This window comes from Erpetoichthys calabaricus, chromosome 16 (genome assembly GCF_900747795.2).
Source record: "Erpetoichthys calabaricus chromosome 16, fErpCal1.3, whole genome shotgun sequence".
NCBI classification, from domain to species: Eukaryota; Metazoa; Chordata; class Cladistia; order Polypteriformes; family Polypteridae; genus Erpetoichthys; species Erpetoichthys calabaricus.
In genome coordinates, this window is record NC_041409.2 from 32759683 (window position 1) to 32778464 (window position 18782).

At 37.3% G+C, this 18782-nt stretch overlaps 1 protein-coding gene across 1 annotated transcript in view; it reads right to left on the bottom strand.

Annotated features, from left to right (window-relative positions):
• zfyve26 (zinc finger, FYVE domain containing 26) overlaps positions 1-18782 on the bottom strand; it is a 168078-nt gene that overhangs the window by 32574 nt on the left and 116722 nt on the right. The window contains 8 exon segments of the mRNA XM_051920021.1: positions 2659-2825; positions 5244-5342; positions 8759-8780; positions 8782-8820; positions 8822-9010; positions 9456-9632; positions 17391-17513; positions 17791-17895. Of these exon segments, the coding sequence (XP_051775981.1) occupies positions 2659-2825; positions 5244-5342; positions 8759-8780; positions 8782-8820; positions 8822-9010; positions 9456-9632; positions 17391-17513; positions 17791-17895 (921 nt within the window).

Consider the following 18782-nt stretch of genomic DNA (forward strand, 5'->3'; position numbering starts at 1 on the left):
ATCTCTGTTCTCCCATCTAATCTAAAGACTGCTTTCTGAGGGTCATGCATAAACTATACAATGCCTCTGACAGCTGAAAATCAAAAATGTTTTTGCATTTGGGAGGAACACGGAGGTGTGATGCAAGACTGAAATATCAGTCAAAAGTGTGTCATCTTAAAAAAATAAATACAAAATATCTGTATATGAACAGATTTGGGTTTATTTTAATGTTTTTACCAACTGTTTTCCAATTCAAGTCCTGAAACGAGACACAATAATACTCTTCCACTCTTTACTTCTTAAGAACCACTTTGCTCTCAAAATGTGGCCCAGAAACGTACTGTCCTAGACATCATGATTTTTGACATGTGGCACTCCACGTTAAGTTTACACTAACGATTCGGCAAGTAAAACTCAGCAGTGAAGAATGGAATAAAATGAATTAATCTGAATTAGAAAAAGTTTGTTTGAAGTTTACTAAACCAAGCAAACGAAGAGGAATAAATTTATGAACAAATTTATTCAATCAATGAAAAGAATTCACTCTAATAAAGGTTAGACACATCAAATGATCTTAGAGACAAACAATTTTGCCATCTGCCCTTGGAATACAGTGCAGCAGTATACGAAGGACCACATAGTGTGCTGAAAACCATCTGATATGTGACATGGCAGTCGAGTGGGAGTCTTGCCAGAAGATACTCAAGGCCAGGCCACGTTACACGACTTCTCCAGGGATTTTCAAATGCAGACTTCATTTATACAATCTTAGCAATTCGGAGGTAGTTGTGGCATGTTCCTTGACCACCCATCATTTAGTCTGACATACCAAGTGACTCAGTCAAACTAGTATGTGACTTGCCCCAAGAAAGTCAAAACAGGTTTGACCTTGACTTAAGTCATAAGGGTGGGTTCTGTGTGTATAACAGCTGACACCCAATGAATCCCCACCCGAAATACAATTCATATAACGCAGTGGCAAGGAATAAGGCATGCAGGTGTTTTGCACCTTTGTCTCTTTTGATGTCTCATGTTCTATGTACCAGTACAGAAACGGGATGCGGCAAAGGACCGAGATAATAACTGAACTCGTCATATCTGTAAATCCTTCGCACAGCACCAGCCTTGTCACATAGCACCTTTTTGCTTGCCAGAAAAGGGGAAGAGCTTGCAATTCTTTGAAACTGTGGGACTGTTGAAAAGACAATACAGTATTTATGTGTTGTTTCCCTTTAATTAAGTTGTTGTCCATCATGAATTATTAATTACTGTGATTGGTCTGTGCCGAGTTGGAACTTGACCAATCACAGGGCTTCACTTTGAACCTTATAGATTAGTTTGGTGGTGTCTTAACAGTAGAGTAGGAGTTTCGTTTGTTAAATGCGAAAGTTTGCGTAATTATACTGTATATAAAGTAAGTGGAATTTAATTGTTTGTCCTTAAAGTAGGGCAGCACGGTCGCGCAGTGCTAGCGCTGCTGCCTCGTAGTTAGGAGACTCGGGTTCGCTTTCCGGGTCCTCCCTGCGTGGAGTTTGCATGTTCTCCCCGTGTCTGAGTGGGTTTCCTCCGGGCGCTCCGGTTTCCTCCCACAGTCCAAAGACATGCAGGTTGGGTGGACTGGCGGTTCTAAATTGGCCCTAGTGTGTACTTGGTGTGTGGGTGTGTTTGTGTGTGTCCTGCGGTAGGTTGTCACCCTGCCCGGGATTGGTTTCCTGCCTTGTGCCCTGTGTTGGCTGGGACTGGCTCCAGCAGACCCCCGTGACTCTGTGTTCGGATTCAGCGAGTTGGAAAATGGATGGATGGATGGATGTCCTTAAAGTATATTGTTTGTGTGTTTAAGTTTGTAATTTGGTTATATATAATATTTCAGCACAGTTTCTAAAATATAGACGTTTTGAGGAAACCAAAACATAGTTGAACAGATGCTATTTGGAGTTTTACACATATCATTTGTTATAAAATTACAGTATTACAGTTTCCTCATGTATAATAGGCATATATATTAAGAATAATTTACTTATTTAAGTTGAGTAAATACTTTATAGTTTTAACGTTCCAGCAATTTCCTGATATTGATGTTATCTTGAGTGTGGTACACCATGTAGTGGATAAATAAAGTACCCTGTTAATAACTAATGTTAACATTGACACATTTAAGAGAAAGAAATTGTGATAGCTAATTTACGTTTATTATATTATTTAGACCATACCTTCACATTTGTGTAACTTTGGAAGAAATTAATAAATAGATTTTGGACATCTTTATCCATCTCTGACCGGATGAAGCGTAGTGGTTGTAATTTAATCCTGAACCAACTTCATATTTCATTACAGAGACTGTGCTGGAAAGTTGTCACACTGTTGGTAATTTAACATCCTCAGAAATTTCTAGCAACTTCATTCACCAAGTCTGACACATACGTAATTTCACATTGGCTTTATTGCTGGCAGGGTTTCTGTTCCATTTCTATTTATATCTTGAGCCCCACCATGTCTTTGTGGAAGGCAATCATGTGTGACTGATTTTTCAGATCATTATTTTGAGTGAAATAGTAATGCAACCCAAATGTGTACTCTCACACAAGCAAAGCAGGAAACTCTACAATTGTTCCCATTAATTAGGCATTCACTATATAATCAGGCCGCTAGAGAAAACATTTAACTTCCTTCTCTTACCATGGTGAACCTCTCCTTTTTACAGACCATACACAACAGCTGCTGGTCATCTGGAACCCAGTGCCTCTTTTCTGGGGGCTTCTCAGGGGGTGTAAACTCACAGGTTGGTTTTGATTTCCGATGGGCTTTTTCCCGGGCACTGACTGGTGTGTGTACAGGACTGCTGCCTGAAATATAGTATTTGTCAAAAGCATATCGATGCTCATTTCCCTTTTCACAACAGCTATAAAACTATACATAACAGGAAGACACAAGTTTCACATCTGTTTAGAGAGTAAGATGTACAGTTTCAAGAAAAACACTTTAAAACTCTTTTAAATTTTCCAAATTTATGCTTGAATGGTTGCTAAAATGTGACTTGATCATTATCCTAGTCATAATAACAGAAAAGGACAAACTCATTAACTAAACAATATATACAGAATCTGGGAATAATATAACTGGAGCCAAAAATAAGGTAACTGGAGCCGGACTTCCCACTCTTTTAGCTGTGGTGTCCTAATCCACTAAACATGTCTGATTCAAAAACATATCAAAAGGCTTTCATAAGAAGAGTTAATAACGTTCAGAAGCCTAGAAAGGAGCACTTCACAAGACATAGGAGTCCAAAAGTTTTCAATTAGGCAATTGGTTCACAGATCGAAAAAAAATGAGCATAACTACTATCCTACTTACTGTAGGGGTAGGCATCCTGCAAGATCAATGCAAGAATGTGTTATACAAAATAAACTCTGGGGAACAGCTAAGGATGTACAATGGTGTCTTCCAATATGCGTTAACATAGGCATGACTGTGTCCATGAGTTTTTTGTTTTTGGTGCTAAAACGTTTTATGGAAATGACCAAACATGCAAACAAAACTTACAAGTCAATCTTGTTAAATTATATATTAAAAAATATGACAATCCCATTGGCACTCACCATTAATGCCCCACCTCAGCTAAGTTCAAAAGAAAACAAAAGAAAGGAAGGAGAATGTCCCAGGATAGCCCCAGTAGGGGTCAGCCACACAATGACCCCACCCACCAATGAACAAAAAGGATCACTGGAGTGTCACTGATCAGCGGTCACTCCATCTCTTACTAAATGGGGTAGATGACCATTCATCCACACTGGCAGTGGGTGATCCACTGATACATGACGCAGAAAAATCAAGAGGAACCAAGATGTAAAAAGGGGTATATTGCATGTTATAGAAAGGAGTTGGGAACTTTCCATCGAAAGACCAATGCCAGCTCTGCAACAATAATGCCTAAAGGGTAAAGTGTCAAATACACAGACGGAAAGGACAAAGACACCCAGGAGTAAGAAGATACAAGGCAAAAGTGGACTTGTGGAAAAAGCATTAGTGACAAAGGCACAAGAGCCCCAAAACGTATCGAGAAAGAAGTCATAAAAATTAAGGGAACACAGGTTGTGTTAAAAAAAAAAATCATAAGCCAATCCTGTTGCAAAATGTTTCTGAGGAAAAATTTAAACTGACTATGTGGGTGGGATGGATTGTTGGAGATCAGAGATGAGCCAAACAACCTGACAGGAATGAAAGCATCTGAATACAACACAATGCTCAAAGTGCACAGGAGGAGTGAAATTTACAAAAGGATGTGCCTTCTCTTTTAGGGAGACAGGGAATAAAGGAAAGTTAAGAGAAATCTTCACAGGTTAGAGGGAAGACACTTCAGCTACAGGCTACATGAACAGTAAGCGTCCAATGATTAGATCTAAATCAAGAAAAGACGTCTCTGCCTCAGACCTGTCACAGACTAATGGGGATTCTCTTTGAGTTTTAAAATAAAAAAAAACATTTAAGGAGACTTTAAACCTGTCTAAAATTCAATGGGAAGCAAGTTAAAGAGGAGAGCATTATTCTTTTCAATGATTACCAAACTGTCAGAAAAGAACAGTAAAAGAAATACCTTGTACTAGGATGGAGGCCTAGGTTATCCGAACGAACAGGTAGAGATAAACCGAGGAAGACAAGCCTTTTGGGAAAGACAGTTTGGAGGAGAGGGTCAGCTGTAGGACAATTGATTTTATAGCTAGACAGAGTCTCAAAAGAATTAAACAATGTAAGATCATGAGGGAGATCAGAAGGCACATCTCGCAAGAACAGCAAAGGATCATCTGCAAATAAAGATATCTTAGGGGTGTTATGTTCAGTTAAGAGGGAAATTTGGTCAGATTTGCAGAGGACAGGGGCAACAGGTTCAAAAGAGCGCTTACAAGGTAAGGAAATGTCTATAGCCCCCCAGCAACATCCTTTATAAATGCTAAGTGGCTGAGAGATGTCAGAGTTAATAAGCAGTCTGGCTGAAAAAATATTGAAAGAAATAAAACACCCCTAAAACTACTACTTCCAATACAAATCAGAAAAAGCCCAATTTCTCTGGTTGAATGCCTTCTCCAAATGAATGGAAAGGAGGATGGCAGGACGAACAGGTGACAAGTATTATCGGAGGCATGCACTAGTCACATGCTTACAGTCCAATTTTGGGCTAGAAGCAAACAACCCCTCAGTAGCCCCCACAGCCAAGCTCTTCAACAGGGTCAGGTGACTACCTGCGATAAAACAGAGCATTTACTTACCGGCTGGGGAACACGGCACTGGATCTGTTAGTGAAGGGGGTGATACTGTGTCTTGGCCCATGGTTTGGTTTAGAAGATCCTGAAGGCTTATCACTGAATCTTCATTTAAAAAACAGGAAATCAGGAAAAAAAAAAAAAAAAGAAAAAGATGCATTTACATGACAGGTGACTTACATATCACAATACACCAAATACAACTTATTGTTTTGTATAGCGCTCTTTACTGAGTCCGGGTGCAGAGTGCTGTGAACAATTCTCAGTTAAAATACAAGTACAGATGATACGAATTACTAAAAACAGAACTGGCACACATAAAAATGCAGATTTGTTAAAACACACAGAGAACAAGGAAGAAACAGATTAAACATAAATAGAAATCAACAATATCTGTGCATTAATTAATTGATGAACTACGGCCAGTTGACAAAGGAGGAGATTAAAATAGAATAGTTGTTTAAAGCTTTTTGAAAAATAAATTCATTAAAGTGATTTCCTTTCAGTCAACTGTTATCAGAGTTATCTCTTGGTTTATTTATTGATCCATCTCTCTTATCTAACCTAACCTGTGAACACAGTGTGCAGCCATCTCCCTATTTGTACTATTATGATGGTAGTATGACTGAGTCTCTTATCTTGTGCTTTCAAGTTCAACATTTTAGCCATTAGAACACATTATACGCAAATAAGAGAACACTAACATAAAAACACCCAAAGCTTGCTCTGGTAAGCTGCTCAGTTGCAGGACACGGTTTTTCTGTTTTTTTTTTTTTATCTGTAAATAATGGTGACGGCTATTAATCTCTGTTTAATATATTTCAAATTTCATATACAATGAAATGACCATATGCATTGCAATTAAATTTGACATATTTCAATGAGGTGGCACGGTGGTGCAGTGGGTAGTGCTGCTGCCTCGCAGTTGGAAGACCTGGGGACCCGGGTTCGCTTCCCGGGTCCTCCCTGCATGGAGTTTGCATGTTCTCCCCGTGTCTGCATGGGTTTCCTCCGGGCGCTCCGGTTTCCTCCCACAGTCCAAAGACATGCAGGTTAGGTGGATTGGCGATTCTAAATTGGCCCTAGTGTGTGCTTGGTGTGTGGGTGTGTTTATGTGTGTCCTGCGGTGGGTTGGCACCCTGCCCAGGATTGGTTCCTGCCTTGTGCCCTGTGTTGGCTGGGATTGGCTCCAGCAGACCCCCGTGACCCTGTGTTCGGATTCAGGGGGTTGGAAAATGGATGGATGGATGGATGGATATTTCAATGAAATTTTACATTCAAATTTCATATACAATGCTATGAACATTTAAATTAAACAGACTACAACACCTGCATAAAGCACTGCAACATAATTTGAAACTGGAAATCTGGATCAGATTTGTAGAATATTCTTTAAAATTAGACAGAATAAACAAAATAGTTTACTAGTATTACGCAGCAGAAAAAAAAAAAAGTTTATCACAATTCCAAGTTGGAGAAGTTAATTGGAGTCGTATTTTAGTTGTTCAGCATTACATCGTTGTCATTAGTTAGCATTTTTACAACTCAATCCTGATAAAACAGAAATCTTATTAGCTGGTACCAAATCTGTCCTCTCTACCCTTCATGGGCTAAAAATTGACAACGATGGGATCCTGGCTGAACCTTCAGCATCAGTCCGTAATTAGGGTGTCATCTTTGATCAGCTTCTTACTTTTCAACCACACATTAGCTCAATAGTACGACAGCTTTTTTCATCTCCACAACATTGCTCTCCTGAATTCTTTCCTCAGTGTGAAAGATACTGAAACACTCATTCATGCTTTCACCACTACCCGTCTGGACTATTGCAATGCATTGTTTTATGGCCTACCGACTAAATACAGTATATCAATAGATTACAAAATGTTCAGAATTCTGCTGCTCGTTTACTTACACACACTAAAAAAATCTGCTCACATCACTCCTGTCCTCTATGATTTGCATTGGTTACCAGTTTCTTCAAGAATCAAATATAAAATTATTCTTCTCACCTTTAAAGCCCTTCATGGTTTAGCCCCTCATTATCTGTCTGAGCTGCTGCTACCTTACACTCCTGCCCGTGCATTAAGATCATTGGACGCTAACTTACTTACTGTACCTAAATACAGGTCAGTAACTATGGGCGGCAGAGCGTTCAGTGTGATAGCCCCTAAAATTCAGAATGCTCTTCCTCTCAGCCTTCACGAGGAAAAATCTATTATTAATTTCAAACTCCTGTTAAAAACACATAGTATTATTCATTTTCTTGTATGTGATTTCTATTGTTTTGTTAATTTGTTGTTTATTGAATTGTAAAGTGTCCTTGAGTGTATGAAATGACTACATAAATAGAACTTATTATTATTATATCATTCAGTGATAAAGAACTGCAGAAAATATCTTCTGTAAGAGGATATGAGCAATTATTAACGCTTACTGCTAATATGCTCTGTGATATCAGGACCATGGCAAAGCATTCCCAAGAGTCAAATGGTCAAACGGCGTAGTACTGTAGAGGGCACATTTATACTCGCAGATGAGTCTTTTTTTTTCTTCATTGTCACTTTCCAACATACATTTATTCATTTGCATATTTATTTAGTATGTTAAAATATTCCTCTGTAGGTTTGTTCTTAGCTTATACTCAATACTGCAGAATAAGCATTAGACAGCTCCCAAACCCCTGCATCAGGACTTTATATTAAATTAATCAGGTTTATACAGTGGATAGGTAGAAAGAATGTTGTGTTTAAAGAAAAAAAGTTCCAAAAGTTTAAGTTTATTACTTTGGCTTAGTTTACAACTCCACTAAGTATTGATACGCGTTTGCCCGAGGATTTGTGTGTTTCTGCTTTGCTTTGGTTGAAAGAGATGCAAAAAAGAAATAGGATTAAACAATTCCTATTAAAACACTGCATATTAAAATAAAATAAAAAGTTTAGTTTTGTTTAAATTAATTTTGAACTGTGAATTAACTGCAAATATGCAGCCAAATTCATTTTGTGCTGATCTTCACAGCATGTACATACAGTATCTGCTTTATATTGCTCATCTTTCATTGACAACTCTAACCTGTACAGTTTATCTTATAAAATGTCCGAATTCTAAGCTAAATGCGTACACATGAACAGATCTGCTGTACAGGAGGCCAGTGGCTTCTGTGAAAGTCCAAGAGGTTCCTGACTACTTACAATTATCTGAACATTCAGTTATACTGACCCTTTGCTCTTACATCAGGGTCACTATTGCTCTGAGTATTCTATGTTAATGTGCACATACAGCAGGATGGAGTTAACTGTATAAAAGGTGTTAAAAAAACAGTGATTAGAAGACTGGCAGTTCTCCCATCGTAAGCTGGTATGGAATCTGAAATGGACCTTACTCTTCCTCCAAGTGCTTGCTCTTAAGAACTTATATGACAGAAGTGCCATTCTCTCTTGAACACATGAAAACTTTTTATCAGCAAGATGCTGGGCACACCCTTCCTTTTATAAAGGGGCTTTGAGTTTGGGCCAATGTACCTGATCTGGACCTCTCTCGTGGGAGCATATGGGAAGTCCAATGCCTTCTGGGCATATCTTGAAAAGGAGATCATCAATATCTTCTCCAGTAAAGCCAGCTTCCTGTCCAACAAGAAGTTGCTGTAGGGTCTTTACCGCTGCTGCCACCCAATCCACCTTCATATTCATCAATAGCTGCTCAAGCATAAGCAGGGGACTGGAGGAAAGGTGGAAATAGTCCTGACGAGCCGTCTCAGGAAGAGTAAGAAGCAGCTGCAGCATCAAAAACAAAATTACAACATATATGGCCACACAGTAATAAATGAAAGACTTTAGGTAGTTAGGTAGGTAGGCAGTGGTGGTACAGTCACGTGTATGAAATACAGTGAAATTCTTACTTGGCATAAGTAGGCAGATGTTTAACACCAAAGGGTAACTTGTTTGTAGCAGGTAAAGTACTACAAACATTAGACATGGATACAAGATGAAAGAAAAATAAGCCAAGAGACAACAAATGTCCACCATTATTAAACAGCTCAGTCCTGACAAATATTTTACATACAAATTATCATTTTGAAGGGTTTATTACACCACAGGACTAAACACTCCCCTGTAAAAATCATGAATTGATAAAATTGGAACAGCATGGACATTGTGAGTAGAAACAACATCCATAGAGTAAGAAAACAACAACATAAGAAAAGCTCCATTAACTTACCTTGGACCCTATGCGTATGGCTTGTATTTCATGCCTACGGGCTACAGACACACTTGCATGGAAATGAGTTGTAAGATAGTTAGTCAAAAAATGGCAAGCAGCCAGACCTGGACGCTGGTCTAATGCTTCCTCACAAATGAATAGGCACAGCTCTGGATCTGATAACCCCTCAAGTAGCTACAAGGTAAACAAATGAGAATAAACAAAGAAGTAAATAATTTCAAACCCATTAGGACGGCTAGAGACAGATGAAATAAACAGTAAAAATGCAAAGGCCGCATGTACATGTATCTGCAAAAACACAGCTGGATTTGCTGTATGTAGTAGCACTTTATCTTACCTGTAGACACTGCCTACTAAATAAACAAATAAGATACACATAATACTGTAATGAATTTCTGAATTGCACCATGGGATTAATGAAGGTTATCTTACATTATAACAGCCAGGCTTAAACAGCAAACCCCTTGGCTTATGGGTATTTGAATATTAAGACAGGTATCGATTATCTAAAATGTGTATATATAACCGCTTCCATTTAAGCTGGAAACAATAAGTGAACATTAATAATCTAGGGAATGAGTAAGAAAAATCCTTCAAAAGACACATTTGGGAAACCCATTTTAAATTATCCAAAAATTACATTACATATTTCTGTATTACCTATGTCACAACAATACAGAAAAATCCAGAAAAGACTAAATCAAGTATATTCTGGATATTTGCTCGAATCTTCCTGAAGAAGACTGGGTATATGATACTGCAAACACATGGATATCTTTAAGATGTGCTAAATCAAACTGTCTCAACATAACACTTTCTGCTAAAAGCAAAAATTAGCAAAAATTTAGCAAATGTCAAAAGTGTAGCTAATGGGTAATATCCTTGGTACAATTCATTTTGATGACCCTGTCAGCTGAATATTACTGTATATAATACTGGATATAGCAGATATATAATAAATATTTCTGCTGTTTATTATTTATAATATATTTAAATTCATAGCACTAACTAGGGAGCACAAATAATCATATAAATTATTTTATTCATATATTTGTACTTTTTCTTTTGGATCATATATAACAGTTTCTTTATTTAATCATTAAAAACAAATGGGGTTTAGCAGCATTTTGCTAACTACCTGTTGTTAACCATTTCAGCACAGTGGTCAGTATTGCAGATTCATTGGCCAAGGGACATTGTGTGGGGAAAGTTTGCACACTATCCCTGTGTTTACATGGTTATCTGAAACATTTTAAATTAGTGGGTTTGAGGGTTATCAGCTCATAGCTGAAATTAAGGCTTAGGTTTAAAGGTGTAAATATGTTCTCAAATGAACTGCTATTTTACTTCATACAGTCAGGTCCATAAGTATTTGGACAGTGACACAATTTTCATTATTTTGGGTCTGTGTGCCACCAAAATGGATTTGAAATGAAGCAATCAAGATGTGAGTGAAGTGTAGGCTTACAGTATTGGATTCAACGGTTTAACAAAAACATTGTATAAGCCACTTAGAAAAGACAGGCATTTTTATACATGGTCCCCCATTTTCAGGAGCTCAAAAGTATTTGGACAAACTAACATAATCATACGTATGATTATTTTCACTACTTGGTTGAAAATCCTTTCCACTCAATGACTGACTGAAGTCTGGAACCCATGGTCATCTCCAAGTGCTGAGTTTCCATCCTACTGATGCTTTACCAGGCCTTTGCTACAACCGTCTTTAGTTACTACTTGTTTGTTAGACTTTCTGTCATCAGTTTTGTTTTCAGCAAGTGAAATGCATGTTTAACTGGGTTGAGGTCAGTGACTTGGCCATTGAAGAATATTCCACTTCTTTGCCTTGTAAAGCACTTGGTTTGCCACTACTGCAGCATTTGTCGGACTTTGAGCAGACAGTGTAGCCCTGTACACTTCAGAATTCATCCTGTTACTTCTGCCAGCAGTCATATCTATACTAGTAAAAGGCAAAGCCCTCACTGACTCACTCACTCACTCATCACTAATTCTCCAACTTCCTGTGTAGGTGGAAGGCTGAAATTTGGCAGGCTCATTCCTTACAGCTTACTTACAAAAGTTAGGCAGGTTTCATTTCGAAATTGTACACGTAATGGTCATAACTGGAACCTCTTTTTTTGTCCATATACTGTAATGGAGTGCAGCTCGATGGCCGTGGGAGGCGGAGTCGCGTATCGCATCATCACGCCTCCTACATAATCACGTGAACTGAAAACAAGGAACAGCCACAAAGAGCGCTGAAGAAAACATTCATTACAAAATTGAGAAGGCGGTGAAACAATAAGAAGCGAGCGAGTGACGCATATGTAAACCGTAAGTTTAAATTAAGTTTATAGAAACGCTCCCCCTGCCGTTTGCAATACCATATTCGGGAGATACAAGTTTAATGAGAAGACACGAGGTATAAACGAGACTTTGGATTACTTTGAAACAGAGTTAAAATTGCTGTAGCGAGAAACTTTTAAGTGCCGGGTCTTAGCTAACATTAAATAAAGCAGTGGACATCGCAACATCACACAAGAGAGCGGCTCACGTGAACTGACTGAACACAGCAGGAGTGATCACTTCGATGAATCAAACCTGTTCAAAAAATACATTACACAACTGATAAGGTACGAAAAGAATATGAAGCGACTGACGCATACAGGTATAAATTAAGTTCATAGACCTACAAAAGATTGACATTTTTCTCCTGTACAACTATATGTTGCATTCTCAACAGTAAGCTTCCACGGCTTGGTCATATTGCAACCGAAGTGCTCAACTGACAACGTGGTATACAAAGACAACTATAACAATCATAATAAACGAACAATGAAACAACGGAGAACCCGTGCATTAAATAAAAAGGCTGCTTCCTTGGCAAAGCAAGGAAAAAGGATGGCCTTATATGGCATTCGTTTATAAAAACAATCGTAATAGATGAACAATAAACCACAACAGAACCGCGAAGCAAGCAGAAAGGACAGACTTATATGGCGTTTGTTTATAAAACAGCGGAGAAGCTGTGTAAAGACAGCTTCACAAAAAAACAGATCCTTAACAAATTGTTATTGGTATATTTTCCCTCAGTTTAAAAAGGTTTTTTTTCTTCTTAATAAAAATTTAAAAGCAGTACTTCGCCACTGGAAAGCACGGGAATTTTGAAATATTATATATATATATATATATATATATAATATATATATATATATATATATATATATATATATATATATATATATATATATATATGGAGATATGTATATATGTGAATGTATGCATGTATATATGTATATATATGTGTCTGTGTGTGTGTATGTATATATATATATATATATATATATATATATATATATATATATATATATATATATATATATATATATATATATGTGTGTATATGTAGATATGTATATATATGTATATATGTTTAAGCTTCACAAAAAAACAGATCCTTAACAAATTGTTATTGGTATATTTTCCCTCAGTTTAAAAAGGTGTTTTTTTTCTTCTTAATAAAAATTTAAAAGCAGTACTTCGCTGCTGCAAAGCGCGGGGATTTTGAAATATATATATACTAGTCATTTAGCCCATTACAATAAAAGGCGCTAGAACAGTAGTACATAAACATTAGTAGGAACAGTCTATATTAAATGGCAAAGGACTTTGACCTCATTCTTTTTGTTGGTCGTATTTTTCTTTCTTTCAGCCTTTCTTTTGTTGATGTTTATTTGCTGAGCTGACCGTTCTTCGTGGGCTGCCGCCGTGTATTGTGTGCCTTTAATTTTCTGTGACAGTAATACTGTCTTGTACGGCTCTATTCAATAAGGGCGCACACAAAAAGGCGAGCTTCAAAAAGGCGACCTCAATTGAGCACGCCTTTATTCGCTGTACCCAATTGAGGTCGCCCTTTTGAGGCTCGCCTTTTTGTGCACACTCTTATTGAAGGATACCGTCTTGTATGTCCGCTGGCTTGTACTTCCGTAATATACCTTTAATTTTCTCTGGCGGTAACACAGGCGTGCGCGTCGGTAATATGCCTTTAATCTCCTCTGACAGTAATACTGGCTTGTATGTGGCTGTAATATGCGTCACTGTATTGTGTACCTTTAATTTCCTCTCGCAGTAATACTGGTTTGTATTTCCGTAAAACGCCTCTAACTTTCTCTGACAGTAATATCGCGCATCGCACAGTGCCCCCGCGCATGCGCACTTCATCAGAAGACACCCACACACGGACACACACATATATATATATGTGAATGTATGTATGTATATACAGTATGTATGTCTATATATATGTATGTCTATATATATATATATGCATGCAGATATGTATATATATGTGTAGTATGTATGTATTATATATATATATATATATATATATATATATATATATATATATATATATATATATATATATATATATATATATATATATGTATGAATGTGTATATGTATATATGTATGTGTGTATATGTATGTGTATATATATATATATATATATATATATATATACATACAGTGGAACCTCGAGATACGATCACCTCTGTATACGAGAAATTCAAAATACGAGGAAAGTATGAGTGAAAAATTCAGATCTAAATGCGAGCATTGGCTCGCGTAACGAGCCACGAGCCAGGCTGTGGGTATAGCTCGCGGCTTAGCGAGGGGGCGTGGTAGCAGTTGCGAGCCGCGATCTGCGGTGTTTGCGTTTCTCACTTAAGTGCACAGGTGGGAAACTGCCCACATCCATGATTGTTCCTGTGGCTGATGGGCTGCAGCTGCCATGTCCTCCCCGCATATATAGAGAAGCGCGAGCCGGTTAAGGGGGAGAAGAAGTAAAAGAAAAGAGAGGACAGAGAACGGAGGTTCAGGCAGGCAGGCAGGCAGCTAGCTAGCTAGCTAGCCAGCCAGCCAGCTAGCAGCAGGAAGTCGGTGCGGAAGAGCGAGCGAGTGCAGGCTCGCGTGTAGCTGAACAGTGAGCTGAACAGGCGAGCCAAACAGCTGAAGCAGGACGGTGTAGAGAAGGTCAGCTGCATTAAGAGTGTCTCGCCTGTTGCAGAGCCCGCAGGTGAGACGCTAACAGAGAAGAAGCACTGGGGATTGTCATCTGTTTTTTAAAGACTGCATCCTTTTGACGTTTTAACCTCGTGTTAAAGGATTGTTATTCTTGTGTATTTTAAACCTCCACTTCACAGCTGTTTTAAGGATTATTTATTTAAAGATTTATTGAATGCTCTACTGCACTTTGGACACCTGTTTTGATTCTTTTAATAATCAGTTATATTATTTACCAGTGTTATTTATTAAAGGTAGACTACAGTACATATAATTTATCAGTGTTATTTGTTAGGAAAATTGATTTTTATGTTAATATATTTGGGGTGCGGAACGGATTAACTGGATTTCCATTATTTTCAATGGGGAAGTTTGTTCTAGATACGAGAAATTCGCTATACAAGCTCAGTGCTGGAACGAATTAAACTCATATCTAGAGGTTCCACTGTATATATATATATATATATATATATATATATATATATATGTGTGTGTGTGTGTGTATATATGTGTATCTGTGTGTATATATATATATATATATATATATATATATATATATATATATATATATATATATATATATATATATATATATATATATATATATATATATATATATGATAGCAGAACTCATAACAATGAAAACACAATTACATTAACAATCATGTTATGTTATTTTTAAAATCTTTCCTTTTCTTTTTCATAACCTCTTTAACACTCTACTTCTCCGCTGCGAAGCGCGGGTATTTTGCTAGTCATCAATAAACACCAGTGACCCACCTCAACTGTCAGTCAAGCATGCCCATGCCATAACACTGCCTCCACCATGTTTCACAGATGATGTGGTATTCAATGGATCATGAACTGTTTCTTCTCTTCTCCATACTCTTCTCTAACCATCATTCTGGTGTATATTGATCTTAGCTTCCTTTGTCCAAAGAAAACTGTTCCATAACTGCACAGGCTTTAAAAAAATGTTTTCCGGCAAAGTCTAATCTGTCCTTCCCAAGGTTGAGGTTTACCAGTGGTTTGCACTTTGTGGTAAACCCTCTGTCTTTACTTTCACATAGACTTCTATTGATTGTAGACTTTGGCAATGCTAGGTCTACCTCCTGGAGAGTGTTCTTGGTTTGGCTAAATGTTGTGAAGGGGTTCTTCTTCACCAAGGACAGAATTCTGCAATCACTCAGCACAGATGTCTTCCATGGCTGTCATGGCCTACAGGTGTTGCTGAGTTCACCAGTGCATTCCTTCTCTTTACGAATGTACCATATGATTGATTTGACTACTCCTGGTGTTTCTATTCTCTCTTTAATGGGTTTGTTTTGTATTCTCAGTCTAATGATGGCCTGTTTTTACTTGCATGGACAGCTCTTTGGACCTCATATTAAGTGTTCACAGTGACAGCTTCCATTTACCTGCTTAATAGTTAAAGAAATAATGAGGGAACTTTTCCCATCTGGCTATGGAATGGCTTGCCGGTCAATTGTCAAAATACTTTTGAGCCCCTGGAAATGGGGGGCTATGCAGAAAAATATCTGTCTTTTTTAAACGGCTCATACAACATTTTTGTTAAACCCTCTGAATTAAAGCTGAAACTACACATTTCAATTACATAATGATTACTTCATTTCCAATGCACTGTGGTGGTATACAGAGCCAAAATTATGAAAATTGTGTCAATGTTCAAATACGTATGGACTTGACTGTATATTGTTTCTGGATTTAGAAAATAGATGGCTGGATAAACTATAACAAATGACAGCAGGTGTTACCTATACCAATGAAACAAAGGGACCATCTTAAAAAAATCACTTTGATGATATATTATTGGATAATGTTCTTGATAATTTAAATATGTGCTCCACTTTTCACTCCATGTTGGAACATCTAACTATGTATCCATCCATTATCAACTGATTGAAGGTAAAGCATATCCCAGCAGAATTGAGTGTAGTATGATCAATCAAAGCATGCACTAATGCACACACATACAGTAATAATTAAAAGTCATCAATTACCCTAACACACGATATTCAAATAAATCTATTACCAGTTCTCTACCTCTCGTTTGAAATTTTTGCAATAAACTTGACATAATGCAGTCACAACAGACAAATGCACCATCTTTCACCCTACTCCAGTAAATGAGGGTGTGATAGCACTTACAAAAAATCCATTGTGTGTGTAATTAATGGATGTAACAGTCCTATTAGCAAGGCTATTTGTGCATCCTTTGCAGAAATAAAGCACATTTTTTGAAAACTTAATTAAATAACTGGTGACAGAAGAGTAAAAAATAACTCCAGAACAGTTATGGAACAATTTATCATCATGAAAAGAGGGTAGGCACAAAAAGATATTAGATAAATCTACAACATTTGGTGATACAAGTGGCTGTGTATCACGGAATAACCAACCAAGCATAATGCAACTGCTTATGGATGGAAACAATGGCATAAAGCAGTTCTAATACTCCTCCCAACCTCCTAACATTCAGACTCTACATTACAGAGTACAGGACAATCAGTTAACTATTCAATTAATTTTCACATTTTGTAATGTGACATTTAATCCATTCAAGAATCCATTTTTAATCATTTTTAATCTAATCTCAAGATCAGCATTGGGTGCCAGAGCTCATCCTGGCAGTACCAGTTTAATGCAAACATTTATTATGGATAAAACAATTGTTCATCACTAAAGACATTCACACACACAGCCCTAAGAACCTCAAAGTCCCTCTACTGACCACCTTAGGTACTGTATACTGTATCGATGAGAGCTACTTATGGACAGGGAAGAAGTGACAACACTGTTTAAAGAAACATCAAAGAAGGAGTGCTGGGTTTTAGAATATGGATTCACCTGGAAAGCTCCTTCAGACTCGCCACTCTCCAGCAGGTGAAGCAGGTGTTCTCGCTGGAATCGACTTAAAAGGTTTTTTGACACAGGATATAGTTGAACCCAATCCCTGCACAAGTCAAACTCCTGAAAAAAAATGAAGAATTCCAAAAGTCCTCTATATTACTAATTGTAATAAGGTTTACAGTATAAGGTCAATAGAGCTAGAACAATAACACTTCATTTAGCTTTTCTAGAATCAAAGCCATTTTCAGGAAAAGTCTTTCAATGGAATTCAGGTTAATATTAATCTGGACATTTCTCTCTCAGTAGCAGCATTCAAAGCTCAGCTAAAGAGCTGAATTCTAACTACTATTTTTTAACATTATTTTTCTCATATTTACGGATTAGTCTTTAGAGTTACCTTATTTAGCAGAATTATGTCCATTACCATTCCAGGATCACTGTTAGATTCTGTCTTCAGTTCCTGCCAGTCAGCCCAAGATGATGTTGATTTTAGGTTTAAAATCTAATAAAATTGAAGGACACAAATAATATTTTGCTTTTTTATTTGACCTCTAATGTACTAGTTTACAACCACTTAAAACTAAAGGGAGAACAAATAAGGCAACAGGGAGTAAGCACTGTTAGCAGACAAAGATAATACAGCATTAAGAATAAGCAAAAGAGAAGGGGCTGAAATGGTTTATACTTTTGCATTTAACACAAAAAAATATTCAATTTTCATTACTTAATGTTTTTATATATGCAGTGCATAAAAAACAAATTGGGAAAATGTTAAAATTAGTTTATTTGCTGACCGCAGTGAATTTTCCCCATTTCTCAAACATTAGCCATCTAACAGAGGTGAATTAATTTGCCAATTTAAGATAATACAATTAAAGAAAATGCTATTTCAGATATTTTCTGTTTTTATTTGTTCAGCGCAGAGTTAATATTATACATACAGTAATCCCTCCTCTATCACGGGGGTTGCGTTCCAGACCCCCCCCCCCCCCCCGCGAAAGGTGAAAATCCGAGAAGTAGAAACCATATGTTTATATGGTTATTTTTATATTGTCATGCTTGGGTCACAGATTTGCACAGAAACAGAGGAGGTTGTAGAGAGACAGGAACTTTATTCAAACACTGCAAACAAACATTTGTCTCTTTTTCAAAAGTTTAAACTGTGCTCCATAACAAGACAGAGATGAGAGTTCCGTCTCACAATTAAAAGAATGCAAACATATCTTCCTCTTCAAAGGAGTGCGCATCAGGAGCAGATAATGTCAGAGAGATAGAGAGAGAAAAGAAAACAATCAGAAATCAATAAGGCTGTTTGGCTTTTAAGTATGCGAAGCACCGCCGGACAACGCAGCTGCTAGGAAGGGAGCAATGTAAAGGTAGCCTTTCAGC